The sequence below is a fragment of the Crocuta crocuta genome, unplaced genomic scaffold, assembly GCF_008692635.1.
Source record: "Crocuta crocuta isolate KB4526 unplaced genomic scaffold, BGI_CrCroc_1.0 scaffold931, whole genome shotgun sequence".
NCBI classification, from domain to species: Eukaryota; Metazoa; Chordata; class Mammalia; order Carnivora; family Hyaenidae; genus Crocuta; species Crocuta crocuta.
Window position 1 is genome coordinate 181489 of NW_027527834.1, and position 16208 is coordinate 197696.

The window sequence follows — 16208 nt, forward strand, 5'->3', positions numbered from 1 at the left end:
CACAGCAACAAATCTGAACACACTCACCTGCTGGCTCCGTCGTCGTGGGTCACCATGAAGAGCAAGGACTTCGGCGGTGCACTCTGAATAAAGTCTATCATCCGTCCAGAGTTATCTGTGGGTCAAGGCAAATCAGTTTTAGGGTCTTCTCGGCTCACCGGCCCCGGACGCCGTGCCTCCTCTGCTCGCAGCTGCTGTGTCTGATCTGAATCCTCCAATTCCTGGAGCTCATCCCACGACCACGTGAAGGGCGCTCTAATTCCACTAGCGAATGGTTGCTGGGCTCCCCGGTGCAACCCGCAGAGGTGAGGGGCACGAGCAGATCATAAAGATTCTATGGCTCGACCTCGAGATCGCAGCACAGGGAGTGTTCCCCGCAATGACTCTTGAAGCCCCGACCCAAGAGAAACCATCTGACGACAGAGTGGCCCCAGGCCACTAAACACGCAGAATGGGGGCGAGAAACCAGACTCGCTGACCAGATTGAGCAAGGTCCGTCTTCAGGAAGAATAGGAAGGCGGATCTCAAGCCCCATTGTTTACCCCTGGGACTTGTTCGTTATAGAGATGCTTCCGTTAATTAGAGTAAAAATGCGTAGTTCCCAAAAGGTGCATCCAGACATTTCTTATTTCTCTGTTGTCTTTATAAAGACTTGTTTTTAATAATCCTCACTGTTCAATACAAATAAAAGGGGCTGCTATATCCTGACTGACCACTGCGGTCATGTCCAGTGCCCAGAATAGGCACCTTGCATCCCAGGGATACATGCACCTAGCCCAGCGGGATGCCATGAACAGGACAGGGATGGACTTGATCACATTATTTTACACATATTTGATTTTTTTTTTTTTTAAATGCTTTCTCTTTCCCATTATCTGACGAAGGAACAGAAGAAAGGATCCAGGACAAGCGTGATCAGAGAAGACATTTTCTAGATAACACCTTCAAACGTTACCATACACAGAGACAAGGAGGGTTTGTGTAAGAGTGTTCTAGAATGTGCACCTGAACTTCTGGAACTTTTTTAGCAGACAAAATAAGAATGCTTGACATTTTTATTTGTGGGGTTTTGGTGATCTTCATGTTTAGAATTCATTTTAATTTTCATAGGAAAAGTTTTCTTACCGCCTTCGAACATATCAAAATACTGTGTTGCAATCACTTTCCCAGTCATATCTAAAAATAAAAGAAATGGTTTTTAAAAGAAAGTTCACCGGACCTGAGATGCATCTGTAGCACCGCAGTGCCCAGAAGGACACATTCCTCTTTCCCAGAAGTGTGGCTGCTGGGGACGGGTCAGGAAGCTGGCTGGCCAGCTGTTCTAGAACTTTCCTCCCGTCTGCTTCCACCTAGGTGGACCCTACCCTCTCCTGCTGCACCCGCCTCTCCCACAGAAACACTCGGGTGCCCACCTCAGCCCTCTCTGCTCTGCACTTTAATTTCCCAGCTGGGTTCCCAGAGCGGGCACACTTTCTCTGGTTCCCACAGCCCCGTGACCAGGGGAATCGAGCTCAGGTTGGTCTCAGGCACAGCACACAAAACCTTTTCCCTGAGGCTGCAACAGTTCTTATGGTCATGGGTCCCCAATGGCAGTCAGGACAGGACGTCTTCCCCAGGCCTACAAGGATGTCAAGCTTTGCTCCCCACGAGGCCCAAGTGGCATTTTCTCACAGAGGTGGGAACTGGATGCTGGTGGCTCGCTCTGCAGGGCAGAAGGAATCCAAGAGCCACTCCAGGATCCCTGTACCACCATAGCATGCTTAACCCAGCCTTCTGCCAGTCCTTTCTCTGGTTTTTAAAAAGGCTGTTTATATTTGGCTTTTTTTTTAAAGTGTATTTATATTTAGCAAATTCCACATCCAATGTGGGGCTCGAACTCATGACCCCGAGATCATGAGTTGCACGCTTCTCTGACTGAGCCAACCAGGAGCCCCCCCTTTTTTTTGTAGGAACCACAAGTAATCTGGACAGTGAGGCATTATAAAAATAACCCAATAATTTAAAAATGCATTCAAATATAAGCCTAGACTAGATCGTGTGCAAAAATCATCAAAAAACCCAAGGTATCTTTGAAAATCCGATCATGGAGCTTTTAGAGTTGTTTGAAAGAAAACATTTAGTAACTCACAATTGACAATGGCAATGTTTATTCCTCTTCCAACATTTCCAATCTTTTCTCCTATAAGCCTGAAATGTAAATAAGGGTCAGTCAAAGAGTCCCTTTGTTACTAAGCAACCAGTAGACCTCCTGTTGTGTAAGGTCTTCTCGCATCAGAGCCTTTGTCATTGGCGCTGACCATCCCTTCACAGGTTCACACCCGCCTTGGTCCAGCACCCTTGAAAGTCACCCCCATACTCACTCCACACACACCCACCTCCACGTTGCCACAGACTCGGTCCCTCAGGGAACCTGGAAACTGCCTTTAATCCTACAATCTAGACAAATGGCCAAGGAGAGGAAAATCGAGTATTTGTGTAGCACAGGCTCTACACAAATATTTTTTCACTGAATCCTCGACCACGTCACGAGCATTCATTTTTCTGTCTTATAGATACGAACTCGTAAGAGGTGAGTCAGTTGGAGACAGATCTAACTCAGGTCTGGTACCCGAGTGTACACCCTCTCTCCTCGCACTGATGAAGGCTTTGCTTGACTCTTGACGATCCTTTTATCCAGCCACAAAATGCAACCCTGCTTACCTCCTCAAAGAAATGCCTTGTATCACTTCACTGAATTTTCATTTTAAAATGGAGAATAGGAAATGTCAACTTCAAATGAAGTGTGCCCTAAAACCAGGAAGAAGGTGGACTTCCCTGGAGATGGTATTTATTACTGGAACCGTGTGTGTGTGTGTGTGTGTGTGTGTGTGCGTGCGGGCACGCGCGCGCGCATGTACACTCAAGTTTTAGAATCAGTGATATAGTCACAAAAAGAATTTGGAAGTTTTCTTCCTTTTCCCATACAGTGAATATGGCCCTGTAATATGTTGCTCTTGCCACATTTACCAAAACTCTCCTGGGGACTTTCTAGGCTAAGTCCTTTTTGGAGGAGTAGCTTTTTTGACAATTTTTGAGAATATTCCATAATATCTTGAAAAGGAAAAAGAAACTTCCACGTGTGATCATGGAAAGTGAGGTCATCTGAACCTAACCTCTCAGAGAGAAAAATTTAAAAATGGGACTTGAAGAGCATAGCTACTTGACTACATTGGAGACTTAACAAGGAAGGAAAGGTCTCCAAAGCCAGGACGTGGGAAAACACTAAGTTTCAAGCAGGTGAGCTCAGCATGTAAATCTACTTTGCCTCAGGAGCATTTGCTAATTCCAGACAAAGTGTTAAAGAAGAAGAGTGGCACTTTTGACAGTCAGGTGAGGCTAGTGAGATGAAAGCTGGAGGCTCGGCCCACCAAAGGGAAGGCCAAGTCAAATCCTCCAAGCTTATTTGGGTTGGGATCAAAACGGGTTGAATCTTAAAAACAAGAATGCACCAGAAATAGATCAGAACTTGAATAATTGCCTCCAAATTTTAAGTGTACTGGGAGCCCCGCCGCCCAATCTCAATCCTTAACATTTATTCAGATCGTTCTATTCTGCTCATGGTTCCGAGTCCTTGACTTTTGTTAAGCAAACAAAAATCCTCAGAAGAAGGTACCATTTAGTGCCTCAGTTAAAAACAAATCACCACAACTTCTCAAGTGCATGGTCTGTCACACGCTCAAATGTCACCTGGCACATAAAGAGAGATGCCCACGTAAACAAGTGTCAGTGGAAATAGGAGAAAATAATAGAGAATAGTGGCAGGTGCGTGAGGGCTCCAAATAGATTGCCCAACAGACTTTACAATAACTAAATATGCTAATGAAGATGGTGAATGAAACCAAAAATTTTCAAACTGGAAACCACAAAAAAATGATATAAAGATTAGAAGAAGAAGAAAATGAAGCTCTAAAGCTAAAATTGTGTAACAACGATCATCGGTAGTTAATGGATGGGTTTAACAGCAGATTAGGCACAGAAGAATTGATGAACTGAATGACAGTTCAGGGGAAAAGAGCTCTGTCTACGATGAAAAACAGAGAGATACAAGGATAGAAAATACAAAATGCACTGAAGGCTGTAGAGGATATAATGATAAGATCTGATATATGTTTCATTAGGAGTCTCATAGGAACAGAAGGGTAATGGGGCAGAAGATGCAATGACAGAATTTGTTAAATGTATGAAAGACTTCCACTTAAAGAAGAAGACTTCCATTCATACATATTAAAGAAGCACAACAGACACCAAAGAAAATAAAGCAATAACAACAAACACAGCAGGGTACACGTGCTAAAAACCAAAGACAAGGAAAAAATCATAAAAACAATCGGAGAGGGACAAGGAGGCTGTCACTTTCATAATATTAGCAATACAGTTGTTGGTGGACTCTCGCGAGAAACAATGGAAGCCGGAAGACAATGGAATGGTATCTGGATGGGCTGAAAAACAACCTGGAAAAATACCTTTCAACAATGAAGATGAAATAAAGATATTGCAATGTGAACTGAGACAGTTCCGCACCAGCAGACAATACAGAAGCTTTTGTTCTGTATCTTTTGCTGTAATAAACCTTATCCGTAAATATTAGCTGTTACTGGGTCTCATTAGTTCCTCTAGAATATCACTGAAGGCGAGGGTAGCTTTGCGACCCCCAAATCAGTATCCAACTGAAGTATATGCACATGTGCGTGACGAGACATGTAATTATAGTAAACATTTGATGCACAGGTAGACTTATTTCAACTTGTTTTCAATTCTAGAGTTCCTTTGGTTTTTCTTCGAATTTTATTTCATTTTTGAATATGCAATACATTTACATGGTTCAAAAATCACCATTATGTGCACAAAATAAAATTATACCCAAAGAAATCTTCTCTGTATCGTCCACTTTATTCTCCTCATCCCTTGTTCTCATCTCCATTAAGTTTGTTTAGTTTCTGATTTACTTTTCCAGTGTTTGTTTTTATGTCAAAAATAAGCAAGTTGCATGTGTATAATTAATATATATTCATTCACATATGTGTTTTATATATATGTATATATACATGTATAAGTGCACTTATGTGTGAGTATATTTAGGTATATGTCTGTATTCCTTATCATATTCTTTTATAACAAACTAGTAAATGTGTTGCTCTGAGTTCTATGAGCCATTCTAGCAAATAACCAAACCCAAGGAGGAGGTCATGGGAACTCAGATTTATAGCCAATCAGAAGTATAGTAACAACCTGGGACTTGTGATTGGCATCTGAAGTGGGGGGAAGAGAGTCTTGTGAGACTAAGCCCTTAACCTGTGGAAGTCTAAGGCCATCTTCAAGTAGACAGTGTCAGAATTGAGTTGAATCATAGACCACCCAGCTGGTGTTGCAGATAATTGCTTGGTGTTGGGAAAAACAACCACATATTCAGTACAGATGCATTCAGAGTATTGTGTGTAGTGTAAGGAAAACAATAGAGTTTTTCTTTCAGCACCCAAAAATAATGGGGCTCACTTGAGAAGAAACAGATAACTTGAGTAGCTCTGTATTTATTAAAGAAACTGAAATTTGTAGTTAGAAATTATCTCACAAAGAACACTCCAGGCCAGAAGGCTTCACTGGGGAATTGCACCAAATCTTTAAAGAAATTACACTGATTCTGCATAAACTCTCTCAGAATATTGAAAAGCAGAGAATACTCACCAATATGCTCCACCCAGATACCAAAACCAGAAAAAAAAAAAATAGATAAGAAGGAAACCATAGACCAATATCGCTCATGAATGTGTATACAAAAATTTTTAACAGAGTTTTAGCCAAGTGAACTCAGCAACATATAAAAAGGATAATATATCACAAGCAAATGAATGGGACTTACCTCAGATATGGTTGGTTGGTTTAACACTAAAAAATGTAATTTGCTGTATTAGCAGACTAAAAAAGACAAATCATATAATCACTTCAAGAGATGCAGAAGGGGCACCTGGGTGGCTCAGTCGGTTGAGTGTCCGACTTCAGCTCAGGTCATGATCTTATAGTCTGTGTGTTCAAATCCCATGTCAGGCTCCGTGCCAACAGCTCAGAGCCTGGGGCTGCTTTGGATTCTGTGTCTCCCCCTCTCTCTGCCCCCCCCCCACCTGTGCTCTGCCTCTGTCTCTCTCTCTCTCTTTATCCCTCCCTCTCTCTCTCAAAAATAAACATTAAAAAAAAGAGAGAGATGCAGAAAAAAACATCTGACAAGATCCAATATCCATCACTGATTAAAAACCCTCAGGAACCTTGAAGTAGAAGGAATTTCCTCAACTGATAAAGAGCTTCTATGAAAAATCCCTAATTCACATCATATTTAATGATGAATGATGGAATGCTTTTCCTCTAAGACAAGGAAAAGGCAATGATGTCTACTCATCATTTCTATCCGGCACTGTTATGGAGGTTTTATCCAGTGGAGTCAAGCAGGAAATAGAAAGCAAAGGCATGCAGATTAAAAAAGAAGTAGTAAGGGGCTCCTGGGTAGCTCAGTCGATTGAGCGTCCAACTCTTGATTTTGGCTCAGGTCATGATCCCAGTGTTGTGGGGCTGAGCTCTATGTCGGGCTTCAGGCTGAGCATGGAGTCTGTTTGGGATTCTCATTCTCTTTCTCTCTCTCCCTCTGCTCCTCCCCTCCCTAAAAAAATATTCTTAAAAAAAGAAAAGAAGTGGTAACACTGCCTTTTATTGGGTGTGGGTAGATGGCATTATCATCTACATAGACTATACAATGTAAAAACAAAACTACTAGAACTAATAAGTGAGTTTTGAAAGGCTGTGGGATATAAGATCATTATACAAAAATCAATTGTATCTCTACATGCTAGTAATAAACAGTTGGAAATTAAAATTTTTTTAAATATACTATAGCACCAAAACTGAAATACTTAGACATAGATATAGTAAAAGAGCTGCAAGATGTGTTCATTGAAGACCATAAAAACATTGCTGAGGGGCGCCTGGGTGGCTTAGTCGGTTAAGCGTCCGACTTTCGCTTAGGTCATGATCTTGCGGTTCATGGGTTCGAGCCCCGCGTCGGGCTCTGTGCTGACTGCCAGCTCAGAGCCTGGAGCCTGTTTCAGAGTCTGTGACTCCCTCTCTCTCTGACCCTCCCCTGCTCACGCTGTCTCTCTCTCTCTCTCTCTCTCTCTCTCCTAGAAATAAATAAAACATTAAAAAAAAAAAACATTGCTGAGACAAGTTGAAGAAAATTTAAATAAATGGAGAGCGAACTATGCTTCTTGAGTAAAAGTTTCAATATTGCTAAAATGTCAATTCTCCCCAAATTGATCTAGAGACCCAGTGCAATCCCAATCAAAAGCCATTAGTTTTCTGTGTAGAAATGTATAAGCTGATTCCAAAATTCATATGGGTATGGAAAGAATCTAAAATAGTCAAAATAATTTTGAAAAAGAAAAACAAAACTGAAGAAAGTATGTTACTGAACTTCAAGAATTACTGTAAAGCTACATTTTATTGAGACAGTTTATATAGTGAAAGACAGAACCATCAGGTATCCTGATGAACATGGATGCAAAAATCCTCAACAAGATACTAGTCAACCAGATCCAACAATACATTAAAAGAATTATTCTCCACGATCAAGTGCGATTTATACCCGGGATGCAGGGCTGGTTCAATAGCCACAAAACAATCAATGTAATACATCACATCAATAAAAGAAAGGACAAGAACCACATGATTCTCTCAATAGATGCAGAAAAAGTATTTGACAAAATACAGCATCCCTTCTTGATAAAAACCCTCAGAAAGTAGGGACAGTAGGATTGTATCTCAAGATCTTAAAAGCCATATATGAAAGACTCACAGCTAATATCATCCTCAATGGGGAAAAACTGAGAGCTTTCCCCCTAAGGTCAAGAACATAATAGGGATGTCCACTCTCGCCACTGTTATTCAACATGGTATTGGAAGTCTTAGCCTCAGCAATCAGACAACACAAAGGAATAAAAGGCATCCAAATTGGCAAGGACATGATAGTCTTTGCAGACGACACAATAGTCTATATGTAAATCCCAAAAGATTCCACCAAAAAATTTCTAGAACTGATCCATGAATTCAGCAAGGTTGTAGGCTATAAAATCAATGCACAGAAATTGGTTTCATTTCTATATACCAATAATGAAGCAATAGAAAGAGAAATCAAGGAATTGGTCCCATTTACAATTGCACCAAAATCACAAAATACCTATGAATAAGCCTAGCCAAGAGGTGAAAAATCTCTACACTGAAAACTGTAGAAAGCTTATGAAAGAAATTGATGAAGACACACAAAAAAATTGAAAAATATTCCATGCCCAATATTGGAAGAAGAAATATTGTTCAAATGTCAATACTACCCAAAGCAATTGACATATTCAATGCAATTCCTATCAAAATAACACCAGCATTCTTCACAGAGCTAGAACAAACAATCCTAAAATTTGTATGGATCAGAAAAGAACCCAAAAGGCCAAAGCAATCCTGAAAAAGAAAACCAAAGCAGGAAGCATCACAATCCCGGACTTCAAGCTGTATTACACAGCTATTATCATCAAGACAGTATGGCCCTGGCATAAAAACAGGCATTCAGATCAATGGAACAGAATAGAGAACCCAGAAATGGACCCACAAATGTATGGCCAGCTAACCTTTGACAAAGCAGGAAAGAATATCCAATGGAATAAAGACAATCTCTTCAGCAAATAGTGCTGGGAAAACTGGACAGCAACATACAGAAAAATGAACCTGGACCACTTTCTTATACCATGCACAAAAATAAACTCAAGATGGATGAAAGATCTAAATGTAAGACAGGAAACCATCAAAATCCTAGAGAAGACAGCAGGCAAAAACCTTCCTGACCTTCGCTGTAGCAAATTCTTACTCAACACATCTCGGGAGGGAAGGAAAACTAAAGCAAAAATTAACTAATGGAACTTCATCAAGATAAAAAAAGCCTTCTGCATGGCAAAGGAAACAATCAGCAAAACTAAAAGGCAACCAGCAGAATGGGAGAAGATATCTGCAAATGACATATCAGATAAAGGGTTAGTATCTAAAATCTATGAAGAAGTTATCAAACTTAATACCCAAAAGTCAAATAATCCAGTGAGGAAATGGGCAAATGACATGAATAGACACTTTTCCAAAGAAGACATCCAGATGGCTAACAGACACATGAACAAATGCTCAACATCACTCATCACCAAGGAAATACAAATTAAAACCACAAAGAGATACCACCTCACACCAGTCAGAATGGCTAACATTAACAACTCAGGCAGCAATAGATGTTGGCGAGGATGTGGAGAAAGAGGAACTCTTTTGCACTGCACACGGGAATGCAAACTGGTGCAGCCACTCTGGAAAACAGTATGGAGGTTCCTCAAAAGATTTTTTTAATGTTTATTTATTTTATTTATTTTTTAATGTTTATTTATTTTTTGAGAGAGACACAGACACAGAGTACGAGTGGGTGAGGGGCATAGAAAGAGGGAGACACAGAATCCAACACCATATCCAGGCTGAGTTGTCAGCACAGAGTCCAACGTGGGGCTTGAACTCATGGACTGCGAGATCATGACCTGAGCCCAAGTCAGATGCTCAACCGACTGAGCCACCCAGGCACCCCCAAAAGTTTTAAAATAGAGCTACCCTACGACCCAGCAACTACACTACTAGGTATTTATCCAAGGGATAGAGGTGTGCTGTTTCAAAGGGTTACATGCACCCCAATGTTTATAGCAGCGCTATCGACAATAGCCAAAGTATGGAAAGAGCCCAAATGTCCATCGACAGACAAATGGATAAAGAAGATGTGGCACATATATACAATGGAGTATTACTCGGCAATCAAAAAGAATGAAATCTTGCCATTTGCAACTACGTGGGTGGAATTGGAGGGTATTAGGTTAAGTGAAATTAGTCAGAGAAAGACCAATATCATATGACTTCATTCATATGTGGAATTTAATATACAAAACAGATGAACATAAGGAAAGGGAAGCAAAAATAATATAAAAACAAGGAGAGGGGACACAACATAAGAGCCTCTTAAATACAGAGAACAAAGTGGCGGTTGCTGCAGGGGTTGTGGGTGGGGGATGGGCTGTGTGGGTGGGGGCATTAAGGAGGACACTTGTTGGGATGAGCACTGGGTGTGTACATGGGGGATAAATCACTGGAATCTACTCACTATTGCACTATATGCTAACTAACTTGGATGTAAATTCAAAAATAAATAAAATTGTCTACAAAAGGGACAGAGATAAATAGGACTTTAGCGTGAGTCTATGTTCACCGGCTAGGAGTGAGCTGTGCTTGTTATTTGCTGTGACTGTAGGTGCCAAAGGCTAAAATCTCTCCCCTATGTTTTGGGCATGCCATAAAGACTCTTTAAAAGAGTTTAGCCTTGGGGCGCCTGGGTGGCGTCGGTTAAGTGTCCAACTTTGGCACAGGTCATGATCTCAGGGTTTGTGGGTTAGAGCCCCGCGTTGGGCTCTGTGCTGACATCTCAGAGCCTCAAGCCTGTTTCGGATTCTGTGTCTTCCTCTCTCTCTGACCCTCCCCTGCTCACGCTGTTTCTCTCTCTCAGAAATAAAGAAAACATAAAAAAAAAGAGTTTAGCCTTGTAGTTCTTTTGAACTATAAACCTCTGTTATTTTGTTGAATGTTTATTTATTTATTTTGAGAGAGAGAGAGAGAGAGAACAGGAGGGGCAGAGAGAGAGAAGAGAGAATTCCAAGCAGGCTCTATGCTAACAGCAGGAGGTCACAGGACTCAATCCCACAAACCATGAGATCATGACCTGAGCAAAAATCAAGAGTCAGATGCTCAACCAACTGCAAACTCCTGTTATTTAAAAGGAGTTTCATTTATGTGATGTTAGGATGTGGGGGGAGATGAACTGCTCTACAGTCCCTAGATTGACTCTCAATCTTTTGGTGAGCCTGTGCTACAGGGCAGTGGGTGGGCTTCCCAAGTGGCCATATTTTTTCTTTGACCCCTTAGGTGAGACAGGAAGGTTAGAGGGGGCTGGCGCTGGGCACTTTCTTCCCACAAGTCAGTGAGTAAAAGACCCACATTTCTGGGGCGCCTGGGTGGCTTAGTCGGTTAAGCGTCCGACTTTCACTTAGGTCATGATCTCACAGTTCGTGGGTTCGAGCCCCGCGTCGGGCTCTGTGCTGACTGCCAGCTCAGAGCCTGGAGCCTATTTCAGAGTCTGTATCTCCCTCTCTCTGACCCTCCCCTGCTCACGCTGTCTCTCTCTCTCTCCTAGAAATAAATAAAAATATTAAAAAAAAAAAAAACCCACATTGGTTAGACTCTGGCAAAACAGCTGCCCTGGAAGGCAGGCCCTTGTTAAGGAGAACAGAGCACTGCGGGCATATTTCAGAATGGCAGCGATACGTTCCCCCTGACAAAAGCAGGGAGTTTTCTTGATCTTTACTCTGAGAGCCTGGTGGGGTTCCTGGAAGAAAAACTCAGGAAAGTGTAGGGATTCCCCCAACGTTTGGCCTGCAGGAGTTTTAATCTCTCAGAATGGTCCAAACCCAGTCTCCTCCAACTGGCCGATTGCCCCTGAAGGGATTCCTGCCTGACGCTGGCTCAGGCTGACGTGCGATTCTGGGAATACGCCCATCTCTCTCATTTTCAGGCTGGTGGTTTGCCCTGTGACCTCAACGCTCTGGGGTGTGTGTGTGTGTGTGTGTTTATAGAGCATAAAATTGGGGGGTTATGTGCTGTGATCCAATCTAAGAATTGTTTCCCCTTAATTGGCAGCTTTCAGACCACCGACTATGATGTGAGATCTACTTGTCCTTTGTCATACCATTGTGCTTGGGTTGTTTTCTGTTTTTGTTGCATTTTAAAATCTTAAAATTTTGCTTTCACAATACAGGTTTTTTTTTTAATGTTTCTTTCTTTTTGAGAGAGAGAGAGAGAGAGAGAGTGCAAGCAGGGGAGGGTCAGAGAGAGAGGGAGACACAGAATCCGAAGCAGGCTCCAGGCTCCGAGCTGTCAGCACAGAGCCCGACACGGGGCTCAAATCCATAAACCACAAGGTCACGATCTGAGCTGAAGTCAGATGCTGAACTAGGCACCCCCATACAGTGATTTTTAGTTTTGTTAAAGGTCATATATTTAAAAATAGCTTTTAAATAAGTGAACAGATAAAATACAGAGAAGATTTTTACAACACGCAAAAAGGACTAACTGCTTTAATATATAAAGAATCTTGTAAACCAATAAAAAGGCCAGTGACAGAGGTGAAAATGGGCAAGAGATATGAACAGACACTTTTATAGAAAAGAAATACAAAGGCTCTTAGCATAAAAGATCCTCAATTCCCTCACAGCAAAAGCAACAAAAGTAAAAAATCTCATCTGAGACTTCAATTTCCATCTCTCAGAATGGCAGAGATCAGAGTCTCTGTGGACATGCTGGGCTGGACAGACTCTGGGGAAACTGTCGCTCTCACTGTGCTGATCTGAATCCTCTGAGAAGCAGGTATCAGAACAGGATAAAATGCTAAGAATTTGTATCAGGGGATCTGCCTACAAGAGGCAATGGGGAAGCAGCTGAGTTAAGCGGGGAGAGCTATCAGACCGCAATACGGGTCTGACCCTGAGTGAAAGAGAGGGGGACGTGTTGTTGGCTGCCACGCAGTCTCAGGAGGGTCAGCAAGGCCACCGGGGCATCTGGAACCCAAGCCGGCCATCGGCAGAGCCTGGACCTCCCAGGAACGGGCCTGCCTGGTGCCCCTCTGCTCACACAGATTCCCTCCTTCACCAAACTCTCCCCTGAGCTCCTTTTTTAATGAGGCCTGGCTTCGAACGTTGTGTCCATGTCTGCATTGTCCAACTTCAGAAGAACTCTGCTAACTCGGTTTATCCCGGTCCCCCTCCCTGTGATGGCTGATCACCCTCTGTATCTGATTGGGTTTCCCACCCACGTGATGTCTGATCGCCAGGCCTGCCTTCAGCAGAACACAGGAGGAGACCAGGACGGCGGAAGGTGCCGTATCCTAGAAAAAGCAGTTCCAATTCCAGACAGGGAGACAGAGCCACCCCAGGACGATGGTTGGATAGTAGTGCCAGACGACAGCGGCCCGGTGACCCGAGAGCAACCTGGCTGACCCGAGTGGGTCGGAAGGTTCCAGAAGAGAAACTGGGTGAATATCTGCCGTGACATCGGATTTGTTTTTCACTAGAAGAAGATTTTAGGATTAAACTGACGTAAGTAACAGAAAACCAAGCAGGCTGACAAGAAACAAAAAGACAAGGGGGCACATTGGCTGTACCCGGCATGCTTCGGCCATGAAGAACCTTCACTTAGCCGTGTTTAAAAAAACAAACAGGGGCGCCCGGGTGGCCCAGTCGGTTGAGCATCTGACTTCGGCTCAGGTCATGAGCTCGCTGTTTGTGAGCTCGAGCCCTGAGTCAGGCTCTCTGCTGTCAGCACAGCTCCCGCTTCAGATCCTCTGTCTCTCTCTCTCTGCCCCTCCTCCACTTGCGCTCCCTCTCTCTCTCAAAATTAAATAAATATCTTTTTTTTTAAAGAAAGCAAACAAAACTGGAGGCCACCATTGGAATATATCCCTAGACTAATCATCATAGTCCGTAACCAAAACTTGACACTGGGACACTGACTCTCACCTCAAAATGTGAGCTTTCCCCCCATCCGGGTGGCTTTTCAGCAACAGACAAAGAAGTTTATGCCTCTGGAAGGGATATAAGTCTCCAGTGACAAGACACCCTGGAAAACAACGCACTTACTCACGCCCACCTTGTAAACGCTGCTGTGACTACTGACATCTGGGCTTTCCGCCCACGGTCGTTGGGTCGTGGGGAAGTCTCCTGTTCCCCAGCTATTCCTCACTCAGTAACACACTCGTATCAGGGAAAGCCCTCTGGATTTCCTCTTGACGGTCTTACGGATGTGAATGCTGGGGTCTGATCACACTAAAATTGCACGGCCTGCAGAATAACGGGGTCAGGACTAGGCTGCGGAGGAGGATGGCGGTGTGCGGTGTGCGGTGACCGCTCTCCTACTGGGCGGCCGGTCCGCAGATGATGCCTCGCGTGGGAAAATGAACACGGGCCAGCACGAGTCTGCCATTTGGCGACAGGGAGGAAGGACAGAGGCTGAGACATGGAGACCGCTGTCCCTGGGACAGGCGCATCTGCGGTGCCCAGTAAGGGCTGGTCGCACCAAGGAAATGAGCCGCAGAGAACTGCCTTGTCTTTCTACGTGAGCTTGTATCTTTTCTTCATAAGATAATGAGATTGCCACAACCCAGCATTTTTTGTTCCATGAGTTGATTGCAAAAAAACACAACGCTATGCCAACCGAGGGATTCTCCTTCGGCCCCTGCCTGGGTTTACTCCTCTGTTCCTTGCTCTTACCTGAGTCCACCCTGCTTTGCACTGCAGTGTATTCTGAAAACCAGCTGGAATACTGTTTGAAAGCAGGCGGGCTCGTCGGGTCCCGCATATTCATATAGTTAGTGGCTCCGTGAGACTACTGGACTCTAGTCGGTCTACCCAGCACACGCAGGGACGCCAGGGCAGGGTCCTGGCTCTGAGGGACGGGGGCAAGCTGCCAAATCTGTCTGCGTGTCAGTCTCCTGGACTGCACTGAGGGGCTGATAGATGGCACGCCTCCCAGGAAGTCGCCCAGTTCATAGACACGCACGTTAGTCTCTAGCAGGTGGGTGTGATGCTGTTGCTATAACAGCATGGTCAGGGGTGGGAGTGGGGGCTCGAGCACCGCAGAGAGTGGGAAGCCTGTGCTCCCTCCGGGGTCTGACTTGGGACAACTCCCTGCTGGTGACATGATTCTGGATGCATGTCCCTATCCCACAGTCCCTACCCCCCTCAGTCTCCCTCTTCTTCTTTTTTAAGTGTATTGCTTTAGTTTTTAGAGAAAGAGAGTGCAGGGAAGGGGCAGAGAGAGGGGGAGACAGAGAATCCCAAGCAGGCTCCACTCTGTCAGCACAGAGCCTGACACGGGGCTTGAACTCACGAGCCATGAGATCACAACCTGAGCAGAAATCAAGAGCCAGACGCTCGACGGACTAAGACCCCAGGTGCCCTTCCCGTCTCCTTTACCATGGGCTCCTGTTCAGTTTTCAAGCCAAATTCCCACCTTGTCTCACCCATGGACCTCACTGACCATCCCATTCAGTGGTACATTCGCTTCTGGAATTCCACAACCACACACAAAATTACCGTCTCGTCTTCACCATGGAAGTCTGAAAAATCTGTTTGTTTTCTCCCAAATATGACCCTTCTTGGTGGGGAAGGAGGGGATTTGGCCCCCCCAGGAGACAAGCGGCCGGGTACAGAGACACGAGTGGCCGTCACAGCCGGACGGGGTGGCCTGTGGTATCCGGCGGGCAGACGCCTGGGGTGCTGCTAAACCCACAGCACAGGCTGGGTCATTGGTGCACAGGGTCGTGGCGTTGAGGTGGAGAGCCCCGAACTGTGATACCGGCTCCTTGAGCACAAGAGCCACATTTATTGCCATTACTCCCCCACCGAGGGGGGGGTGTGTGTGTGTGAAGGAATGTTTATCAATAGGCCCTCGCTGAATAAAGTAGGCCCTGGGTTAGGGATGGACCCGCCAAGGGGAGTGTGCTTTCCGTCCACTTCCCTGCAGGGAATGGGGGATGTGCTGAGACCAGGCAAGGCGTGGGAGCTGAGTCCACGGCTCGTCCCCTCGCCTGCCACGGTCCTCGGGAGGATGAACTCAGTGCAGAGACAACGATTGAAGAGTTGGGGACAGGGGCCTGCATCTCTCGCAATGACCCAGCCAGCAACGAGAAAGGCAGGTGCGCCCCGTTTTGGGAAAAGGGTGGATAATCGGGAGAGACTTCCTCCTCAGTGCTGGGAAGACGCCACAATCTCTCTCTTTGTAGTAATTATTTCGTGCCCTAAGTACCCTTAAGCTCGGTGTGGCAGATTGCACTGTGGCCTCTCAAAATCCAGATGCTGATGTCCTAACCCCTGGTACCCCAGAACGTGACCTTCTTTGGAGGAAGGGCCTTCCAAGAGGGGACTAAGGTAAAATGAGGCCATTAGGGTGGTCCTACTCCATATGACTGGTGTCCTTTCTAAAGGGGCAATTAGGACACACACACACACACACACACACAC

General features: G+C 44.5%; 1 protein-coding gene across 1 annotated transcript in view; it reads right to left on the bottom strand.

The window, feature by feature from the left end:
* Nucleotides 1-16208, bottom strand: part of FAM3B (FAM3 metabolism regulating signaling molecule B) — a 32897-nt gene that overhangs the window by 6053 nt on the left and 10636 nt on the right. Inside the window, exons 3-5 of the mRNA XM_077778629.1 lie at nucleotides 2129-2187; nucleotides 1126-1176; nucleotides 28-115 (exon numbers count right to left, since the gene is read on the bottom strand). Coding sequence (XP_077634755.1) covers nucleotides 28-115; nucleotides 1126-1176; nucleotides 2129-2187 — 198 coding nt within the window. The remainder of the gene's footprint in view (nucleotides 1-27; nucleotides 116-1125; nucleotides 1177-2128; nucleotides 2188-16208) is intronic.